The sequence below is a fragment of the Onychostruthus taczanowskii genome, unplaced genomic scaffold, assembly GCF_017590055.1.
Source record: "Onychostruthus taczanowskii isolate IOZ18803 unplaced genomic scaffold, ASM1759005v1 scaffold248, whole genome shotgun sequence".
Taxonomy (NCBI): domain Eukaryota; kingdom Metazoa; phylum Chordata; class Aves; order Passeriformes; family Passeridae; genus Onychostruthus; species Onychostruthus taczanowskii.
The window spans coordinates 17,743-35,754 of NW_024499774.1; the positions used below are offsets into that span (position 1 = coordinate 17,743).

The window sequence follows — 18,012 nt, forward strand, 5'->3', positions numbered from 1 at the left end:
GGAGCACTAAGGATGTGTTTATTCATTTTTGCATACTTAAAATGTTCTATGAAGTTTTATTTTAATTCAAAAATAATTTGAGTTGGTTTCTTTGATTCTACTGGAGATTTTCATATATGTGTGAACTATATTTTCATATAGTGTAAACTAGTAATTCTGGAGCTCTAACTAGTTGGTTTAATTGTTTTCTTCTGTGTCATAGTGATGACTATTTAAATAAATAAAAGTGCTGATATGGTTTTTCAAGGTCTGACCTGTATTAAATGTCAAGAAAAGTTACTCTCACAAATTGCCAAGTAGTAGTCTTTTCTCACCTTTTTGTAGTAGTATTGGGGTTGCACTTTCTGCAGCAGAATGAGGTTTTTTGGTTTGGTTTTGGTTTTTGAGATTTTTAATGAGATTTTATAATGTGTCCTAAACATTAAGTATTCAGACACATAGAGGCAAAGCACTTTGAATGACCCAGTAAGCTAGGGGGTTTTGCAATTTAGGAATAGTACTCCTCACTTTAGTGCTCCCACTGAGACTCTACAAACCACATACTTCTTGCTTGCTCCCCTCCTTCCCTTCCCCTGCAGTGGGCTGGAGAGGAGAGTAGGAGGCACAAAAGAGAAAGATGATGGGTTGAGATAAGAGCAATTTACTGGAAACAGCAATGAGATAAGAAAACTAACAGTAACAGCAACAGTACTAATAACTAAAGTGTACAAAAGAGAGGGAGTGATTCACATGCAAGAATATTCACCTGTACTCACCTGCTGCTCTGGGTTGGAGCCAGCATTCCCCAACCCATCCTCTGATCAACCAGAAGGAACCCCTTCTCCTCAGAGTGTCCTCCCCACACCTGGCAATGGCATGAGGTGGTGTAGGATAGCCTCTGTGTCCTAGCCATGCCTCCCCTGGCTACTGCAAAAATTAACCCTGCCCTGGCCAGGAGGAAATGAAGTAATTCACCATTTTTCTTATAATATCTGAAATCAATGTAAAATGCGAAGAAAACATGTAAAAAAAGAATATTAATGGTAGGGGTTTTTTTTCTTTTTTTTTTTTTTCTTTTTCAGACATAGCCTTTTAAGAAGGCCTATGACACTAGGGCCTTGTTGGAGTAGGGTGTAAGTGTGTCCTTTTTGAAATTGCTTCTGTGATGGACTTCAGTTATCTTCGTATTGGAGTTTAAATGCTTTGCAGGATCAAAACTTGCAAGCATAAACAAGGCTGGAATGGACATTTATAGTAATTGCAATTCTATCTGGGACTGGGCAGAAGATGTGCAGCAAAGGGGAAGGACAATTGCCTTATAATGTATGCAATGTTTATTTCCATAAAGGCTTTGAAAAACTTTGAGGGCAAATTGTTTGGGAAGAATGACACTTTTGCTGTCAGTACCTGTAACATAATTAGAGTATCTGTAATCAATAGAGCAATGTTCATGTGACAGACTGTCCTGTGGGCAGATTCTCTGCTGCAGGAGCAAATGTGGGCTAATGGAATAACTCTGGGAACTGCCCACAGGTTCCTTCTGGAAGTTTTCTTCACAAGGACTGACTTCAGATTTTTTTTCTTTTTTCCTACTCATAGCTCCAGCACAGCAATTCCTGTAGGCAAAGCCAGGAAAGATGGGGCAGAATATCTGAAGAAGGTTGTGAACCTGAGTTCAGAAAGGCTGATGAGAATCCCTTGCAGTGGCACTGGCCTATTGAGAGCTTGTTGCACATTTGGACCTCTTGTTAGTTCTGTAAATCCGTTCCAGAAGAAGAGTTGGTGTTGCATAGGTGCTGGGTGAATGAGAAGGAATTTGTTTTCAGTTCAGGAGTGTTCAGCAATGACACTTGGAAGAGCTCTCAGTAGGAAGGAGTTTGTATTAGTCTTAGGGGATAATCAGAGTATTTCATTCAGTTGGAAATGTGCTTTCAGTGGGAAATGTTTATGGATGCCTGTTCTTTTCGGCGCTATATTTTAGCGATATGACTGCTAGCTTTAGCTTTAAACGGCAAGTGGAAAATCAAATGGAGTATGAGTTTCAAGTTAGCATTCCTGCTGTTGAAAAGTGGTCATTATTTATTTTATAACATCACAAAGGTACCTTCCTCCTGACAACTCTGTGGGTCTCCTTGCCTTTCAGAATTTAAGGCTGCCATGTGTGCTTTGCAAAATGTGCTTTACACATTCTGAGCAGTAAATATTTTTTTTCTCTTAAAATATTTGTCAAGAATCTCAAAATTTAGTATTGTTATTTCAGATAATTTTAGGCATTAAATATTGAAGTAGTATTAAGTGGTGGTACAAAAAGCAGTGTTAGAAAATTTATTTTCAAATTTTTAGAATCCTCTAGGAGGGTTTAATTAAAAGTGTCGTACAGTTAGTAAAAATACGTGTAAATTCGGCAATTTTTTTTTTTTTGGTTATTTTTTCCCTTAAGGAAAGCTGTGAGTTCTCTTGTATGGGGTAAATTTCACTCTGTTTATGTCTTAGCTTTGCTGCAAGTCAGGACTTGTACTATTCCTCTAGGTTGTCATAGAAACACAGCTAACTGACATCTCAACTCAGGCTGCTCATGGTTTAATTTGTGGGTTTTCAAGATTATTAAAATTTAACAAAAATTATTGATTTGCTTTTATTAACACTGGCTTGTGTTTACTTTAGAAGTTCAAACTGCATAAAAGCTTTTCCTGGTAGAAAAATACCTTTAAAATTATTAAACCCTGGTACTCTAAATAAGAGATCATCAAATGCATTTAATATATCAAAGTCTGAAGCAGTAATCTTGAATTTTTGAAAATCACCTTTTTATTTCATTTTGTTTACAGTAAAGTGCCCCAACCTCATTTCAATTCACCTTTTAGCTTGACTTTTATTTGGCATAGAAGATACCTGTCAAGAAAGCGTGAAATAGGTACATCATCATGCCTAATATTTGGGAGTTTTCATTTTTTTGAAGCCTGGCAGAATGCTTTGGTGCACTGACTTTTGAAAGTATATATTTTTTGTATATGCATGTGCAGAAAAAATTACTTAGTTTTCACTCATAAATAAGACAGGTAAAACTTATTTACAGTAACTTTATCTAATGGTCCATGGATGAATGATTTTATGCAAACTACTCCAGAGACTAGAATTAACTTTTCATGTTGGTTGCACATTGGATGTCCTGGCCCCAGCAACATGTGAGATCTTATAAAAACTAGATGACTGCAGTTCAATTTTTACTTTTATGAATTTATTCAATGATTGCCCATGCATTTCAAGTGTAATCTTTGTAAGCAATGTATAAAACATAGTAATGTGTTAATTGTTATAAAATGGACACATACTTCCTTGCACTCTCCTTCCATCAAATTTATGCTTTTTACTTTGACTTTACCTCCTCCCTCTACCTTGTAGCCATTTATTAACGATCTGTAGGCATGAGGAATTTGACTGATTTATATACAGACCTGTAATTTGACATTGTCATTCTGTCTAGTAACAACTTTGTTCAGTGTTAGATTTACTGAATAAAATTGTTTCTTAGTGGACATTTTGACATCCCACTTCATAATCCTGCGTCATGTACTGCTGACATCCCTGTATTAATCTCATTTGTATTCTGTCATAAAACTCTCACATAACATTTTAAAACACTTTCTTTGCAGTATATATTTCTATAAGCATGGGACTAAATATTGGGTGTTTCCATAGGTATGTATGGCTTTTTTGAGCTTTGTATGAGGTTGTGCACGTTTTGTATATGATGGTAGCACACATAGTAAACGGCTGTACTATTTAACTTGGGAAACACTGGCTTTAGTACTGCAAAAGCAATTGAAACCAAATACATTTTATTAACCTGTTAACTTGTCTCTCTTCCAAATTTTTTTTGCATTGTGTCTACAATAAAGTGTTGCACAATTACAGTTCTGCTGTAGGCTGACACTGTGCTTTTTTAGGAATTGGAAGGCAGTGGTTGGTGGGAAGTTAAGGCACTCCTTTAGAGCACTGCACTGGTATATTCTGGTTACTTAAGAATGAAAGATATGTTTTATGTGGGAAACATACTCAGTGTTGATGTATTCATTACAGTCAATAGCAGCAAGTGTAGGAGAATGTTATTGCAGGTATACTGTTTCTCAGTGAGGACCAAGGGATATATAAGGGTTTGTGTATGTCTGTGCATGTATAAGATTAAGTGAAACTTACTGAAGCCTGTGGAATCTCTCTGGCATTGTACTTCTGTAGACCATCTGTTATAGATAGATGCCTATGACCAAAGAGCTATTTTGCAACTAGGATTTTCTTTTCCTAAGAGATAAGCATGTTGGTCTTCTTTGAGCAATAAATTTGCTGCTTGGGGGTTTTTTTGGTTTTTTTGGGTTTTTTTTTTTTTGTTTTTTTTTTTTTTTTTTAGCTTGGTTTCCTTTCTCTTCACTCTTTGCCCCATGATCCTTCCTTGCATTTAAGTAGTGATTGCGTGATAATACCGAACATGCTTGAAAAGAGAGGAACGCTTCAGTATTTACCAGAAAAAAATCCTAACATGCAGAAGATAAAGGTGATTCATAGGAGTATAATGTGCCCAGATCCTCTTCCCAGAAAACATATTTATAGTATTTTTTTTACCATAAGCCCAATGGTGGATTGTATACAATTAACTTATTCCTAGTGGATTCTTCTTATTTTTGTTCACAGCATTTTGCATCTATCCTTCCTACAGAGGTGCAGCATCTTGTAAAGGTCGTGAAGTATCTTGTAACATGCATGCTTCAGCTTTCAGTTCATTGTGGCTACAGTGGCATACTTTATTTTGTCATCATTCATTACCATATCCATCCTTTTTGTATTTTACTTCTAAATTGCAAATGACTAATTTAATGTAGCAAAGTACACATGCACATTTTTCCTGCTTTTTAGATATCAAGTGCCTCCTACAGCTAAATTGACACGCTGCTATACAGACTTTGCACTCAGAACTTTGGAGTAAAAAGAAAAACCAGTAACAAAAAAGCACAGCCCAAACGCCTTCAGATGATTAAACTGTGAAAGTTTGGCTTTTGGTTGTAATGGCTGTTGTGAAGAGATCGCAGTGATCCATCTTCGCCTGTTGCTGTGTGATAGTTTTGGGGTATCTTTTAATTTATTTTTATCTGAAATAAACTTCTAAGTATTTTTGTTATTGTTTCTCTCTCGCTCCCTTTTCCTTACACTCCTAAAAATTTAGGAAGATGAGAGTGAAGAAGAACCTAAGCTCAAGTATGAACGGCTTTCTAATGGAGTGACCGAAATTCTCCAGAAGGATGCAGCCAGCTGCATGACAGTGCATGAAAAGGTATTGTGTGACTTTGTGGCTGACATAGCACTTCTGCTGGGTTTTATGTATTTATCTGTGCTTATAATGCATCAGTGTATTTCTGTGTAGGAGTGATGCTGAATCTAGAGTGGCACTGCAAGGCAATGGTAACATAAACAAAATTCACCATTTACCTGTATTGAGAAATCCACATTTTCTCAGTCATAAAATAAGTAGTTCACATAGTTCAATTAACAGCAGATCTCTCAGAATCAATTCCCTTCTTGTTTGTATCAAGGATTTTTTCAGTGGGAAACACATTTCCTCAATGAGGAAATGAGGTGAGAATTCAAGATGCAGTGATTTGTTAGATGAGATGTTTACATAAACTACTAGAAAAATGCTCACTCAGATTTAATTATGAATAGTATTAAGAACTGCTATCAGAATACAGTCCTAACTTTTCTTTATTCAGAAAGAAAGCTGGTATATATTGTACTTATTTGTACAGCCGTGTCAGTAAAGACCAACTTGATCATGTCAGGAACTTAGCATATATATTTGGCTGTGGAAGACATGTTAATACAGTGTAGAAGAAAGTAATTCTTGTATTTTTTGTTTGCTTAGGCTTTACTTTTGCGGGGCGGGTGTTGTACTAACACTTCCCTGTCCCCCTTCCTAGATTCACTGTGTTAAAGAAAGGAACTGCACATGCTAGAGGTTTTGATGTACCAGAGGTATGATAAGGATAAAGTAATAGACAATGCAAAATAAAGAAATTTTTAAAATAATTAATATTTTGTTCTTAAAAGAAATAAACTCAATGTGCTTCTTCAGTGAATTAAACAATTGCTTTTGTGTTTTATGAGTTTTCTTCTCTTTTATATATACTGAAAAACATTTTAGAATATTGAGGCATTCTGAAGTGCATTTGAAAGTGTGAGTTAATGATTTGTCAACTACTAGTATGTAAAACATAGTAGCTATTTTCTGAATATATAATTTTTCATAGCCAGTAGTATCTCCTTAGCAGTTATTGTTGAGGGGGATCTATCTTTATTATTTGGCTATATTTTTAGATTGACTTGTGCTGTGTTTCTTTTCCTCAGAGGACTGTTGCTATGGCTCAAGAGGCTCTTAAGATGAAGCTTGTATTTTAACTGTGTGAATGAAAACAATAAGTCTTTTAAAAATTTTGACAACTTAGAATTACACAGATATTTGGAAAATTGGCATGCATTTCCTCTTTGTCTGTGGTCTGTTTCTGTTACCTTTTATTCCTGTATCTCAGGTAAATTTTGAAAGCCGAGAGTTTAACAGGATTTTTCTATAAGGATGTGAACAGATACAGTTTTTGCTATAGTGTCACAAAGCATGACAATACAGGAAAACTGTTGAAGTATCCCAGCACTTTCAGTTTTCCAGCAAACTAGATACACTACTTATGAGAAGAATCAATATTGTTAGAAGCCAGGTACTGCAGTCTTTTAGGAATGGTCTCTTGCAACAGAGAGCTTAAAAATGAGGCTGTTTTATAGGTTTTGCAAGGGTATTTCTCTTTCATTCTGGTTGATTTTCTCAGGATTTTTTTCCTGAACAAACAGGAAAAACCCTGCTGAATGCTATCATTAGAAAAATTATACAGTAATATGTAAAATATAACTCTGACTAAAGCAGTATAACTTTGCTGGGAATCCTGAGATCTGGCTTCTTCATTCACACTAATTTCCCCCCAGAATTTATTTTTTTCATTTCTGCTGCTAAAGCATCATATTTTCACCAGGCTTGCTGTCTGCACTGGATGACTAATCGTCATGGCACCTGGTGCATTCAAGCAGGCCTGTGCAGTGGAATAGTCATACCTAGTTATGTCTGCACACCTGATGTTTTATTAATCAGTATTGATTTTTTTACCTGAGGGACTTTTTTCTTCCTGAAAAAAGGCAACCTTGCAGGAGTGAAAGGCATTGCAGGGAATGAATTTCTAATGAACCCCTTCTTTCCCTTTCTTCCCTCCTTTTAATGTAGCTTCATATTTTAAGTGCCTGAACAGAAATTTCATTTTAAGCAATTCCATTTTGATAAATCCTTTTAAACCTTGACTTTCTGTAAGGTTATTTTTTAAAGATTGTGCTGCCTGACTGACACGCTTAGCAGTGCCTGTAAATTTGAGCATTTCATTATAGGTTGCAATGAAGCATGCTCACATGCAGTGAAATACAGAAAATTGAGTAGCCTAGACTATTTCAGTAATGCTGAAAGTGGGAGGGTGGGGGAAGGGGCAAATAAAAGAAACCTCTGTCATAAATCAAGTAGTACTGAAATTCTATCTTTTCTGTTTAGGTGTAGTTCACATGGTTAAATTAACAGCAGATCTCTCAGAATCAATTTCCTTCTTGTTTGTATCAAAATAAGTTTGTGATAGTATGGATTTATGTCGAGATTTCTTTATTTTGCTACTGTTTTTTAGAATGAAACTCCTGAGATTTCCAAGGCAGTGTATTTGTCTTGGGAGTATTCTATTTAGGAAAGTTACTACGTGAAGGAAAACAAACCCAGGAGTTATCTGTGTGCTTAAATGCACTGTCATAGACCTTCCATAATTCAAGCGTATTTTACCAGTGGCTTGCATTTGGCCTTTTGCTGTGTTTGAAGACTTTGTTTTTATTTTAATAATGAAGGAGAATTAAAAATAAAGCTCAAAGGAAACATTAGGATTGAAACAAAGCTGCAGAAAGGATCTAGGAACTGTTTCAGATCTCTGTTGGTTCTTGCTCTCACGCTGCATTTTTAATTTGCTGCCACAGTCCATCAGCTGGTGTATACAGACTGCAGACGCACCATTAGTTGTCAGTGGATGAGGGTCCTCATGACTCATTCTGACAGCTAACTTGCACTATCACAGTAATATGGGCTTGAAGCCCTCTTTTATTCTTTGGGAGCAGTTAAAATAACCTTTCACTATAGAAAGTGGTGGGCTTTTTTCTTTTCCCCAGTGTTGCTAATCCTGGAGTTCATTTAGCGTTGTAGTATTTCTTGTGGTATCTTTGTGTTTATGTAATCAATATCTTTCTTTCACAGTTTTTGGCACTGGGAACACATTATGGCAAAGTTTATTTACTTGATGTCCAGGGGAACATCACACAGAAGTTTGATGTTGTAAGTACGATCTTTTTTAGAACCCATTTACAGGCATGTAAAACTGCTGCAACGTACCAGTTAACACTCTTGCTGTGTTAAGTCAGTTAACACTTTTGTTACACCTGCAACTACACTAATGCATTCCATAACATAAAAAACAGTGCATGGTCCTTGCAAAAAGAAATTATACTGCATGTCTTTGTGGTGAGCACATCTCAGTTTATATATAATAAACTTTTTCATGAAGCAGAAGAGGAAATACATATTTATGATTGCAAGTGGCTATTAAAAATGAACCCAGAAGCTCATTACTTCCATGAGGCATGAACGTGTTCATTAGCTGACTACTGTCAGTTATTAGTTTGTGCACTATCACCTTATCTGGTTGCCACAAGTAATTGAAAACTGATGACCTTGCTGGCTCAGTTTATCAATTACAAATATATAATGCTAATATTTTATGTAAATGTGTTGAAATTTGAGTTATTAAGGGATTGTATTGATTGAAGGAAAAGAAGAAGCCTTTTTTCTTATTGTGCTTTGTGCTATCAGAGGAATAAAATGCTAAATGTTCTAGAGTTTTAAATGTTCCTTTTTATTGTGTCTATTAGTTCATTAGTTTCAAATTCCCTGTCTTTCTTGGGGAGTGGAAGGAAAAGAGCTACAATTTTTTTTTCTCTTCAGGTCATCAAAAATTCTAGTATCCAAGCACTACTACTAAGTTTTTCATAGTAGTGTAAGCACTAGCCATCACAAAAACCATCACAAGATGTGGACATGTTTGCGAAGAGAATTTACATTCTAAAGCTGATACAGCTGCATGGAAGGGGTCAGGTGTTTGTTTATATTTTTTTAAAATCTAATTATGAATTGTGCAAGGGAGGAGAACACAAACTCAAGGCGCAGCTCTTGAAGGAATTTTTAATTTAATTTTAGTCAGATTGACAATGACCTTACTGGGGATTGATTAAAGTCAAACTAATTATGTGCTTCTATTTCTTTTAATTTTATATGTTCATCAGCCCTGCAGCTGAGAATATTGACTGCATTTCAGAAGAGGAAAAGCTTTTGGTGTCTCCCTTGCAGTTATGATTACTTTACATGCATACTTCTTGATAGAGTTTCTCTGAGAAGTAGGAGAAATTCTCTCTCTCTCTGAATAATTCAGGTCAGATTAAATGTACCTGAATTATTCTCTTCCATTGCTGCAGTAGAAGACAGAGTCAGAGACTCACTCAAATGAAGTGGAGATTTTGTATTGAGTCTGAACAGTCTTCTTCTGTCCACTACCAATGCCTTTTTCTCTCACACTGGTTCCAAGAGGTTAAATCCTCCTTCTGTAAAGACTTAGGGAACTGCCTAGGTGTACAGCAAGGAGCAAGGGGACCTGTTAACTGCTAAAGTCCATAAAACAAAGTCCCTGCATTCTCTTTATACACACCCTCCCAAATTTGCTGGTTTTTCCTTTGTTTTTCTTTGCTAAGAAGTCCTACCAGTGCCTGCTGGGAGGGTGGTTTCTGATGAAGTTGGTGTTGGACTATAACATTATTTTTTGCTCAGAGATGTTACGTTTCCAAACTTAGCCTGCTTCAGGATGATTTTTGTGCTGTGTCTCTTGTAAAGATGGCAATGATTTCTTTTAAAACTATTGCTAGAGTACAAACTGCTTTTTGAGCTGGAGAATAGGGAAAAGATATGTTTCTTGGATTCTATTCTTAATGTTTATATCTCTTTTTGTAATGTATGTACGTGTCTCCAATGCAATAGATTATGTCATGGATCAGGTGGAAATGGTGCTTCTTTTTTCTTTTTTTCCTCTTTTTTCTAGTTTGAAGAACAATGATTTTTTTCTAGCACCACATGTCTTTAAAAGAAAAGTTTTTCGAGGAACAACTAACTGTTGTAGAACAGAACAGGCTGCCTATGTGAGAAGAAAGCAGCTCTATGATGTACATGGCTGCTTAAGCTGAGAAGTTTTCTGAATTAATAATGTCAGCTGCTGAACCTATAGACAGTTTATTTTGAACTGGCTGCTGTACACCAAAATATTTTCCTTCCAACCTGAACTTCTCATGTTGAATTTTAGACTAGAGGCATCACTAGCAAACATTCAGTGGGGGTCTTCCTTCAGTTTTCTCCTACTTCTTCTTCTTCTCCTAATTCCTCTTTATTGTCTCTCCTGGGGAATTTGCGTTAAAATACTGACATGTTACAAATCCCACATAAAACCTAACCCTTTCTTGAAAAAAAAGGAAATTACTTCCTCAAGTCACACAGGGACAAAGCATTTCTTGTAAATGTGCTGGCAAAGACTGTTTTCACTAGTGGTGTTTTTTCTGGTTCTTTTTCTCTGATCCAAAAAGAGCAAATTCCTTCTCAGAACCTTTTCATTGGTGAAATGGCATGTACAGCTCTATCTTGCAGTTGTTAATAGTGGAAGTACCTGTTGTTACTGATTATTTGAAATTAATACTGTATTGAATTTTTTCTGAGTAAAATAGCAGTATTACCACTGAAATGTTTTAACTGTTTGCAGTAAACAGTGTATTTGAGGAGTGTCTTGTATGTATTTTTCTTTTTAAAAGGATCTATTCAGCAGATGTTTTCTGTCTTGTGGCATTGCAGAAATTAATAAGAAGGATAGCAATGTGATGTCCTTTGTGCAAAAGAAAACAGCTACTGACATAAATAAGGCAGGAGATCTTTACTTTGTTGAGATCTCAGCCTCTCTCGCAGAGACTGAACAAACAAAACAAAAATCCTCGAGACCCTGGCCTCTGAGGCTGTCTGCCTGACCTCCTTTGTCAGGACTTAAAAGAGATCTCGGCCTCCCTTGCCAAGACTCAACCAACAAAACAAAAATCCTCGAGACCCTGGCCTCTCAGGCTGTCTGCCTGACCTCCTTCATCAGGACTTTGTTTGCCTGCAGGGCTTTTAGACTTGCCCGAATCCTTCTCGGGACCTGTGACTTTACCCAACCTTTCTTGTCCGGACTTTAAAACACTCGAGATAAGGCTTCCTCTGCCAGACCTCGTGCCTGACCTCCATTGTCAGGACCTACAAAGAAAACTGCCTGATTACCTAAATGGCCTAACTTCCTTCGTTAGGACCTGTACCAGGGCTTTTGGGGTGCGTGCCACTCACACAACTATTTCCTCCGCACGCCTGGAGGGGGCTTCTCTTTACCCCTTTGGAGGCGCCTCAATCACCAGTTCCACTCGCTTCCCTCTGTTCCCGGCCGGCCCCCTCGCGGGGGTGTGGAGCCACGGTACTGAGGGGTCCACACTCACTTCGAGGGGCCAAGCTGCTGGCCCTCGTCTCACTCACACAACACTCGCTCGCCTCCCTCTCCCGCCGCCAGAGATTCTCTCCAGTCCTGCGCTCCTCGGTGTCACTGCCCCAAGCTGATCTTCTCTGGTCCTGGTAGCCAGCTGTCCTGCAGGTCCAGGGTGGTCGGCGTCCCGTCCCAGTCCTGGTGTCCTCTTCAGGCGTGGCTATCCCGGACGAGGCCCCAAGCTGACATAAATAAGGCAGGAGATCTTTCTCCTTTTTAATGCCTTTATTAAAGAGTTTCAGCTCAGGTAGGGAGAAATCGACGAGTCGAGCCCACGCCGCCGCTGTCCCCAAGAGTGGCACGGAGGAGGAGGGTGATGCAGCTCTGTCCGCTAGTCTGCAGGCAGAGCTGGGGACTGCGTCCTCACGGGAGATTCGCAGATTCCTCCTTTTCGGTCCAACACTTCAGGTCCCCTCCTTAGTGAACATCCTTTTAGGTCAGGGTGTGAAGCAAAAAGGATCCAAGCAGGCACTGGACTTCGCGCCCATCCTTAGACATCACCTAGGGTCCCCTAATTCTATATTGGTTCGTTGTTTTTACGGGTTTTCCTAGAAAATGGGAAAATTTTGGAGCAGTGCATTTCTCATCTGCATCCGTGGTCTCAGGCCACTCCTATTCTCCTGGGCTGCATGTCCAGGTGTAGCTCCGGGGCAAGCACCAGGGAGGACAATGGCTAAATCACCAACTGTTGACAGGCAATTAAAGAAGAACTCTTAACAATTAAGCTAATTTAACAGCAACTGGTCCAACTAGTTTTAGCTCTGTAACCTTAAACAAAAATAGGTAACTTTTTATTCATAACAGCTACATAATTCAAGGAACTGTACCTCATTTGAGTCTTTATCTCTATTTTTCAGGGGTTTGTTTTGGTTTTGGGTTTTTTTAAAGAAAATCTGAGACATGAAAAAATTAATTATTTTTCTATACATCTGTTAAATGTGTAATTAGCAAAAACAAACCATACGTGGGAAGCTTTAAAAGCTACTAGATTCAAACACTGTTTGTATGTAAAATAAACCAGAATTATGCAAGAGGGGTTCTTTTTAAGGATTTTTAAAAAATTCATTTTAATGGCAAGTTCATATTAAATATGCTTAGAAAATACCATTACTGCTCTCATAGTCCTCTTGATTTCTGTTTTTCTTTCCTAATTTCAGGAACCCATGTTAAAAAAATACAAATGGACTTGGAAATTGAAGAAATAAGAATTTTGCTTTTATAATAAATCCTTTATTTTCCATGATGATTTGCACCTGCATTTGAGCCAAATTGTAAAAAATAAAACAGTACTCATATCAAAGGATTTGCAGCAAAATGAGGGAGAGAATTCACAGTGTGTTGCATTATCTCCAGAATGGCCAAATTTTGAATGGCAGCACTACTTTTGAAGACTGAATACATTTATCATTTTAATTTGAACTAAAAGGAGCTGTAAGAAACACTAAAATATAAAGCTTGGTGTCCCTAGAAGTTCTGCTATTGTAACACACTTTTTTGTTTGTTGTTTAAAAAACCTATTAGGATTGAACTTCTTGATGTCCATAGCAGCAAATCAATGTGGTTATCCTGGATTACAAATACTGTAGTGTCTAATCTACTTTGACCCATAAATATTCAGAGAGGCTTCTGTGAAACTAATGTAAAAAACTAAAAATTATTTTCAAAATAAAGTCTTACTCTCATCCAGCTCTTCAAGTATCCAATGCTGAATCCTATGCCAAGTGGATGACTAGTCTTTTTAGGCTCGCAGCTCCTCTTGTCAACAGCAGTGGAAATGTGTGCTTTGAAACTGTTGTAAGATATTTGTGGTTTGGGGGGAATTGAGACAGGACTTGGGAGGTTTTGGCCTTTTGTGTTGCTTTGTATCTCAGCAGTTGTGCTTGTGTGCTTGTTATCCCTGTCTCCTCTTTGGCTAGGATTTCTGTAGCTCTTGCCAGGATGGCTTGTCTTTGACAATGTCAGCTGCCTAAGATTAACTGGTATGCATCCTCAATAATGTATGTTTGACAAACTGGTATTCTTTTGTATTAGGGTTCAGTGCATTGAGTGAGATGAAATGTGTCAAATACACTGAAAATTATTACTAAAAGGCAACAAGAAGAGGGAAGAAAAGCCTGCTAATTCCGCTGACAGATGATGATGTAGGACTGATTCACAGCACGTTAATTCCAAATGTCTCTCCATCTTTCTTTCCTTCTGTCTACAATTTATTCATATAATTATTGCCTGAACTGACATCCTTTGGATTAAGGATTTGTAAATATGAAGAAAGCTGTACAAACATGTTTAGTTATGTAACAAATTAAAAAGCTTTCAAAGGGCAAGAAAGCCTGTCCCCATTCTGGTCTTCTCATAAACATCAGACTTAAAGCAAAAGTGTTAAGAAGTCTTGGGTGGTGCCAGTGATAGTATTTTAGAAGGGGAAAAACTGCCTATTTTATAAGTAACAAGGATTTAAATGTTTCATGCATTGAAGGTATTTCAGTAGTGGTGCATGAGTCTAGAAAACAATGTAAATAGTGTTTTCAAGCTTCTCTTACAAGGAAGAAATTAAAGTCCTTTTAGCATGCGACGGCTGTTGTGAGCTATTCAAGACTGCTGGAGTTTCAGAAGTAACCTCCTCACAGCATATCTTTTTACAATGTATTTCTTTCCTTGCCTTGTAAGGTTTTTTTTTTGTGATTGTCTCACATTGTGTAGCACTAACTATTTAATTACCGTTTTTTTTTTTATTGGAGTGATAATAATCCAAAACCACTATGTCATCTCTGCTACCTTGAAGGCTTGAAAGGGAGTTCCTTCTGTGGTGGTATTATTGCCTTTGGGTGTACTGAAGTTACAGCACTCACCAGTCTCTGGAGCAAGACCTTGCTTGAAGGTCAGTCTGTGGCCTATTGGTTTTGCTGATAACTCAGCAGGTTGCAAAGAAAACCAGAGGTTTCAGTAGACTTGTTGCCTCTTGACAAGAATTTAATTATTAACAAGAAAAAAATATTTCTAACAAAGAAACAGCTGTTCTTAAGCACTAAGTGCTGCTGCTAGTAATGATACAAAACCTACTAACTGCTGTAGGAGATTAAGCAACGTCTTTCAATGGGGAAGGTAACTTAGCTTTTCAGTGCATAATGAAGTTGCTTTGGATGGAACTTTGCATGACAGTTTGAGACTAAGATAATATCAATGTCACTTACTTTGACAAGCTACTTAAAATTCCCTGTTTATTACCTTTAACTGCATCATTTTAGTTGTTAGTGTCAGACTATGTAGGAAAACTTAGAAAGTGAAGCAACAGAATTTAAAGATCTGGGTAGCTCTGTGTTAGGATTTGCATGGTGTTACTGTGTTACTGTGCCTGTTAAATTTGAAGCTGAAATCCTGTTTTGTTTTCAAAATCAAGTGGGCTATTTTAAGTGATAGTTCCAAAAACCAAAATAAAAATTATGGTTTTGATAGAAGCAAGTGTCTATGCAAGGGATAGGTTTCCTTCTCAACCCTGGGACCTCCCACCCAAATAGTTGCATTTTTATGTCTTAAATGCTTTATGCCAACTGCTAACTCTTTCAAATGGAAAAAATTGATACAAATGTCATCTTTTGGGATTTTTGTCTTGAGTGTCTATACCCAATTTAATAACACTTCTGCTTCTCTCTGTCTTTTCATTATAACTGCAAAGGATTTGGAAATCCAAAGGTTTTTAGAGTAGTTGTGGGAATAATTCAGATGGCTTTTGAGTCTGGCTTTTTGGTATAAAGGCTTGGAAAGTATGTTCTATATGTTTATTCTGGTACTGTGCTTATTAGGTTGCTTGTGACATGAACTGTTTCCAGTGAGAACTGTGGAGCTATTGAAGATTCAGATCCATCTTTGGCAGGAGTCGTGGTGTACCTGTGGTATCTTGCGTAGACTGGCAGAAATTGTGGTGTCATGACCACTATTCCATAGATCTAAAAAAGTTTCTTGTCTGACAAAACTGAAATAAGAGAAAAAACAACCTCTTGTACATGTTTTGTACATCATCTTGGTACCATTGTTTCTGACTTTCATTTGAAAGGCGTATTGCTTAAATTTTTAGTTAACCAAAAAGATCAAAGGAATATGGAAGGTATTTGTTATTAATAGAAATGTTGCTTGGAATATGGATGAAATATGGGAGTTCTAAACAATTTTAGAATCACTTGTAATTAATTTTTTATAGCTCAAAACTGAGGCAAGTGTCACCGTTTCAATTCAATTATTCTTTTAAGCTTGTATTTTCAATAAACATAGCTTAGTGTAGAATAATGTAAAAAGTTTAGCTGGAGGTATGAGTTCAGCTACAGAAAGTCTTGAATGGTACAGTCATTTATTTCTTGAATGTTGTTAACTCATACAAGTCAAATGTGTGCTTGTACTGCAGCAAACAGTAGCATGTATGATGTCGGTCTAATTAATTTCAGTTGAAGTATAAAGCCCATGTACTTTATCTGCTGATTCTGGAATAGCAATTATTTCTGCCTTCTCTTTTGAACTCTTGACTAGCAACTATTTTGTGCATGTCCCTTTTTTGAGAAGGATTACAGCCCCATCTTTAGACCAAATGGTCCTTCTACAACTTCACTGCCCTTCAAATGCATGTTGTTTTCCTCTTTTTTTTTAACATAGAAGCATTGGATGAAGTCTCCTTTTCTGTTCTTCAGTATCAATCACTTTACCTCAGACTGGGTATCCTGTTGTTTGTCAGTTGCATTTCATGACCAGCTCTAAATGTATTACATTTAAGGTAGCTTAGCAGCCCTTTTTAGTGTCACTGATTTCAGTAGAAATCTGTTTTGTCAGCTTTTAATGAGGTAAAGGGCTATAATTGCATACTGTTCTGTCACAAGCATCTAGACATAAGAAATAGGAATTCACTTTCTCTGTACTTGGTAGAGTGCTATCGTATTCTGCATGTTTTAAAAAAAAAATCCTGAAGCATTGCGTAATCTAGGGTGAAGATATTTTAAAAGGGGAGAATGCTAAACATGAAGGACATTAAGGGCATTAGTACTGTAGTATTTAATACAGCATTGTTGATCAATGAAAGGGCAAAGTTTCCAATTTGTTTTCTTTTTTTCACCAGACCTTATTGCCTCTTATTTCTATGGAAGGTCAAACAGGGGACCTTACTGTAATTCTGCTAAGTGAATTTACATGTGTCACTTTCAAACAACTTGGAACAAAACTATTTGTTATATTATTAAGATACATCAAAATCATCAAAACAGTTGGGTTTTTTTCCTTTTAACTCTTTCACCATCGAGGTGTAGTAATATCTGCTGTTTGAATGTGTATCACATCTCAGGACTATTTAGAAAGTGGACCACTGTGCCAAATTGCTCTAGAGTTTTATTGGCAGCAATGAAACAGCTAGTTTCAGGTAGCACTAATTAAGCATTTTCATAGAAGACTGGTAACTCAGATGTGCATTTTCTAAAACCTAATAACACCTAAAAGCATTGGAAGGATTTGGAGAGGTTTGATTGTAAGAAGCTAGTGTATTGCTGATTCCTAGGGCTGTTTTCCTTTCAAATGGGGTATTATACCTGGATGGCATTTTTGTCCATAGGGAATGCAGGCACTTATGTGCATATATAGAATAATAGTAGTTTGCCTGTCAGAATTATTAAGAGTTCAGGCATTAATAAAATATTATTTACATTAGAAAATGTTTTCCTGGTTAGAAAGACTGAATTCTGGAGGACAATGTTTTTTATACAAGTTGACATTAATGATAGATCTACAGCCCTTTGTTTCCATTAACAATAAAAATACAGCACTGTTAAAAATAGATAATGACATAACAGGGGCATAATACGATGAGCAAAACATGAAGGCAAAACCAAGTTGTTTTTTTTCTATGGGGAAGATATTATTGATAATGAATTTAAAAATTCTAATAAAGATTCCTTTCTGAAGGTTGAGACTTACTTGTTTTAAAAGACATACCAGTGTGCATAGTACTTTATTGCACTTGTGATGGAATATTAAACATGTAGAGTCCAGATTTTACCAGTGTCTGGTCTTAATACCCTGAGAATGGCTGCTGATAAAAGTATCTACTGTCAAGTGGCCATCTCCACTGTGATGCTGTTGAAGTTAGTTTCCCTCAGTGTCCTCTGGCACGGAGAAATAACAATATAAGAAATTGGTATGTTGTTGTTGGTAGGTTCACCACTGTAGTCCTAAACTGACTGCTAATTGAAGTCTAGTTGTTGAAGGTCTTGGCAGTTTTATGGATAGGAGATTTGAAATGTGA

General features: G+C 37.0%; 1 protein-coding gene across 3 annotated transcripts in view; it reads left to right on the plus strand.

The window, feature by feature from the left end:
• Window positions 1–18,012, plus strand: part of VPS41 (VPS41 subunit of HOPS complex) — a 112,247-nt gene that overhangs the window by 16,834 nt on the left and 77,401 nt on the right. For 2 of the 3 annotated variants that reach the window (XM_041406310.1, XM_041406311.1), the window contains exons 3-4: window positions 5,195–5,302; window positions 8,345–8,422. In XM_041406310.1, the coding sequence (XP_041262244.1) occupies window positions 5,195–5,302; window positions 8,345–8,422 (186 nt within the window). Of the gene's footprint in view, window positions 1–5,194; window positions 5,303–8,344; window positions 8,423–18,012 lie in introns of those variants that run through there. The other variant, XM_041406312.1, reaches the window with a different exon arrangement.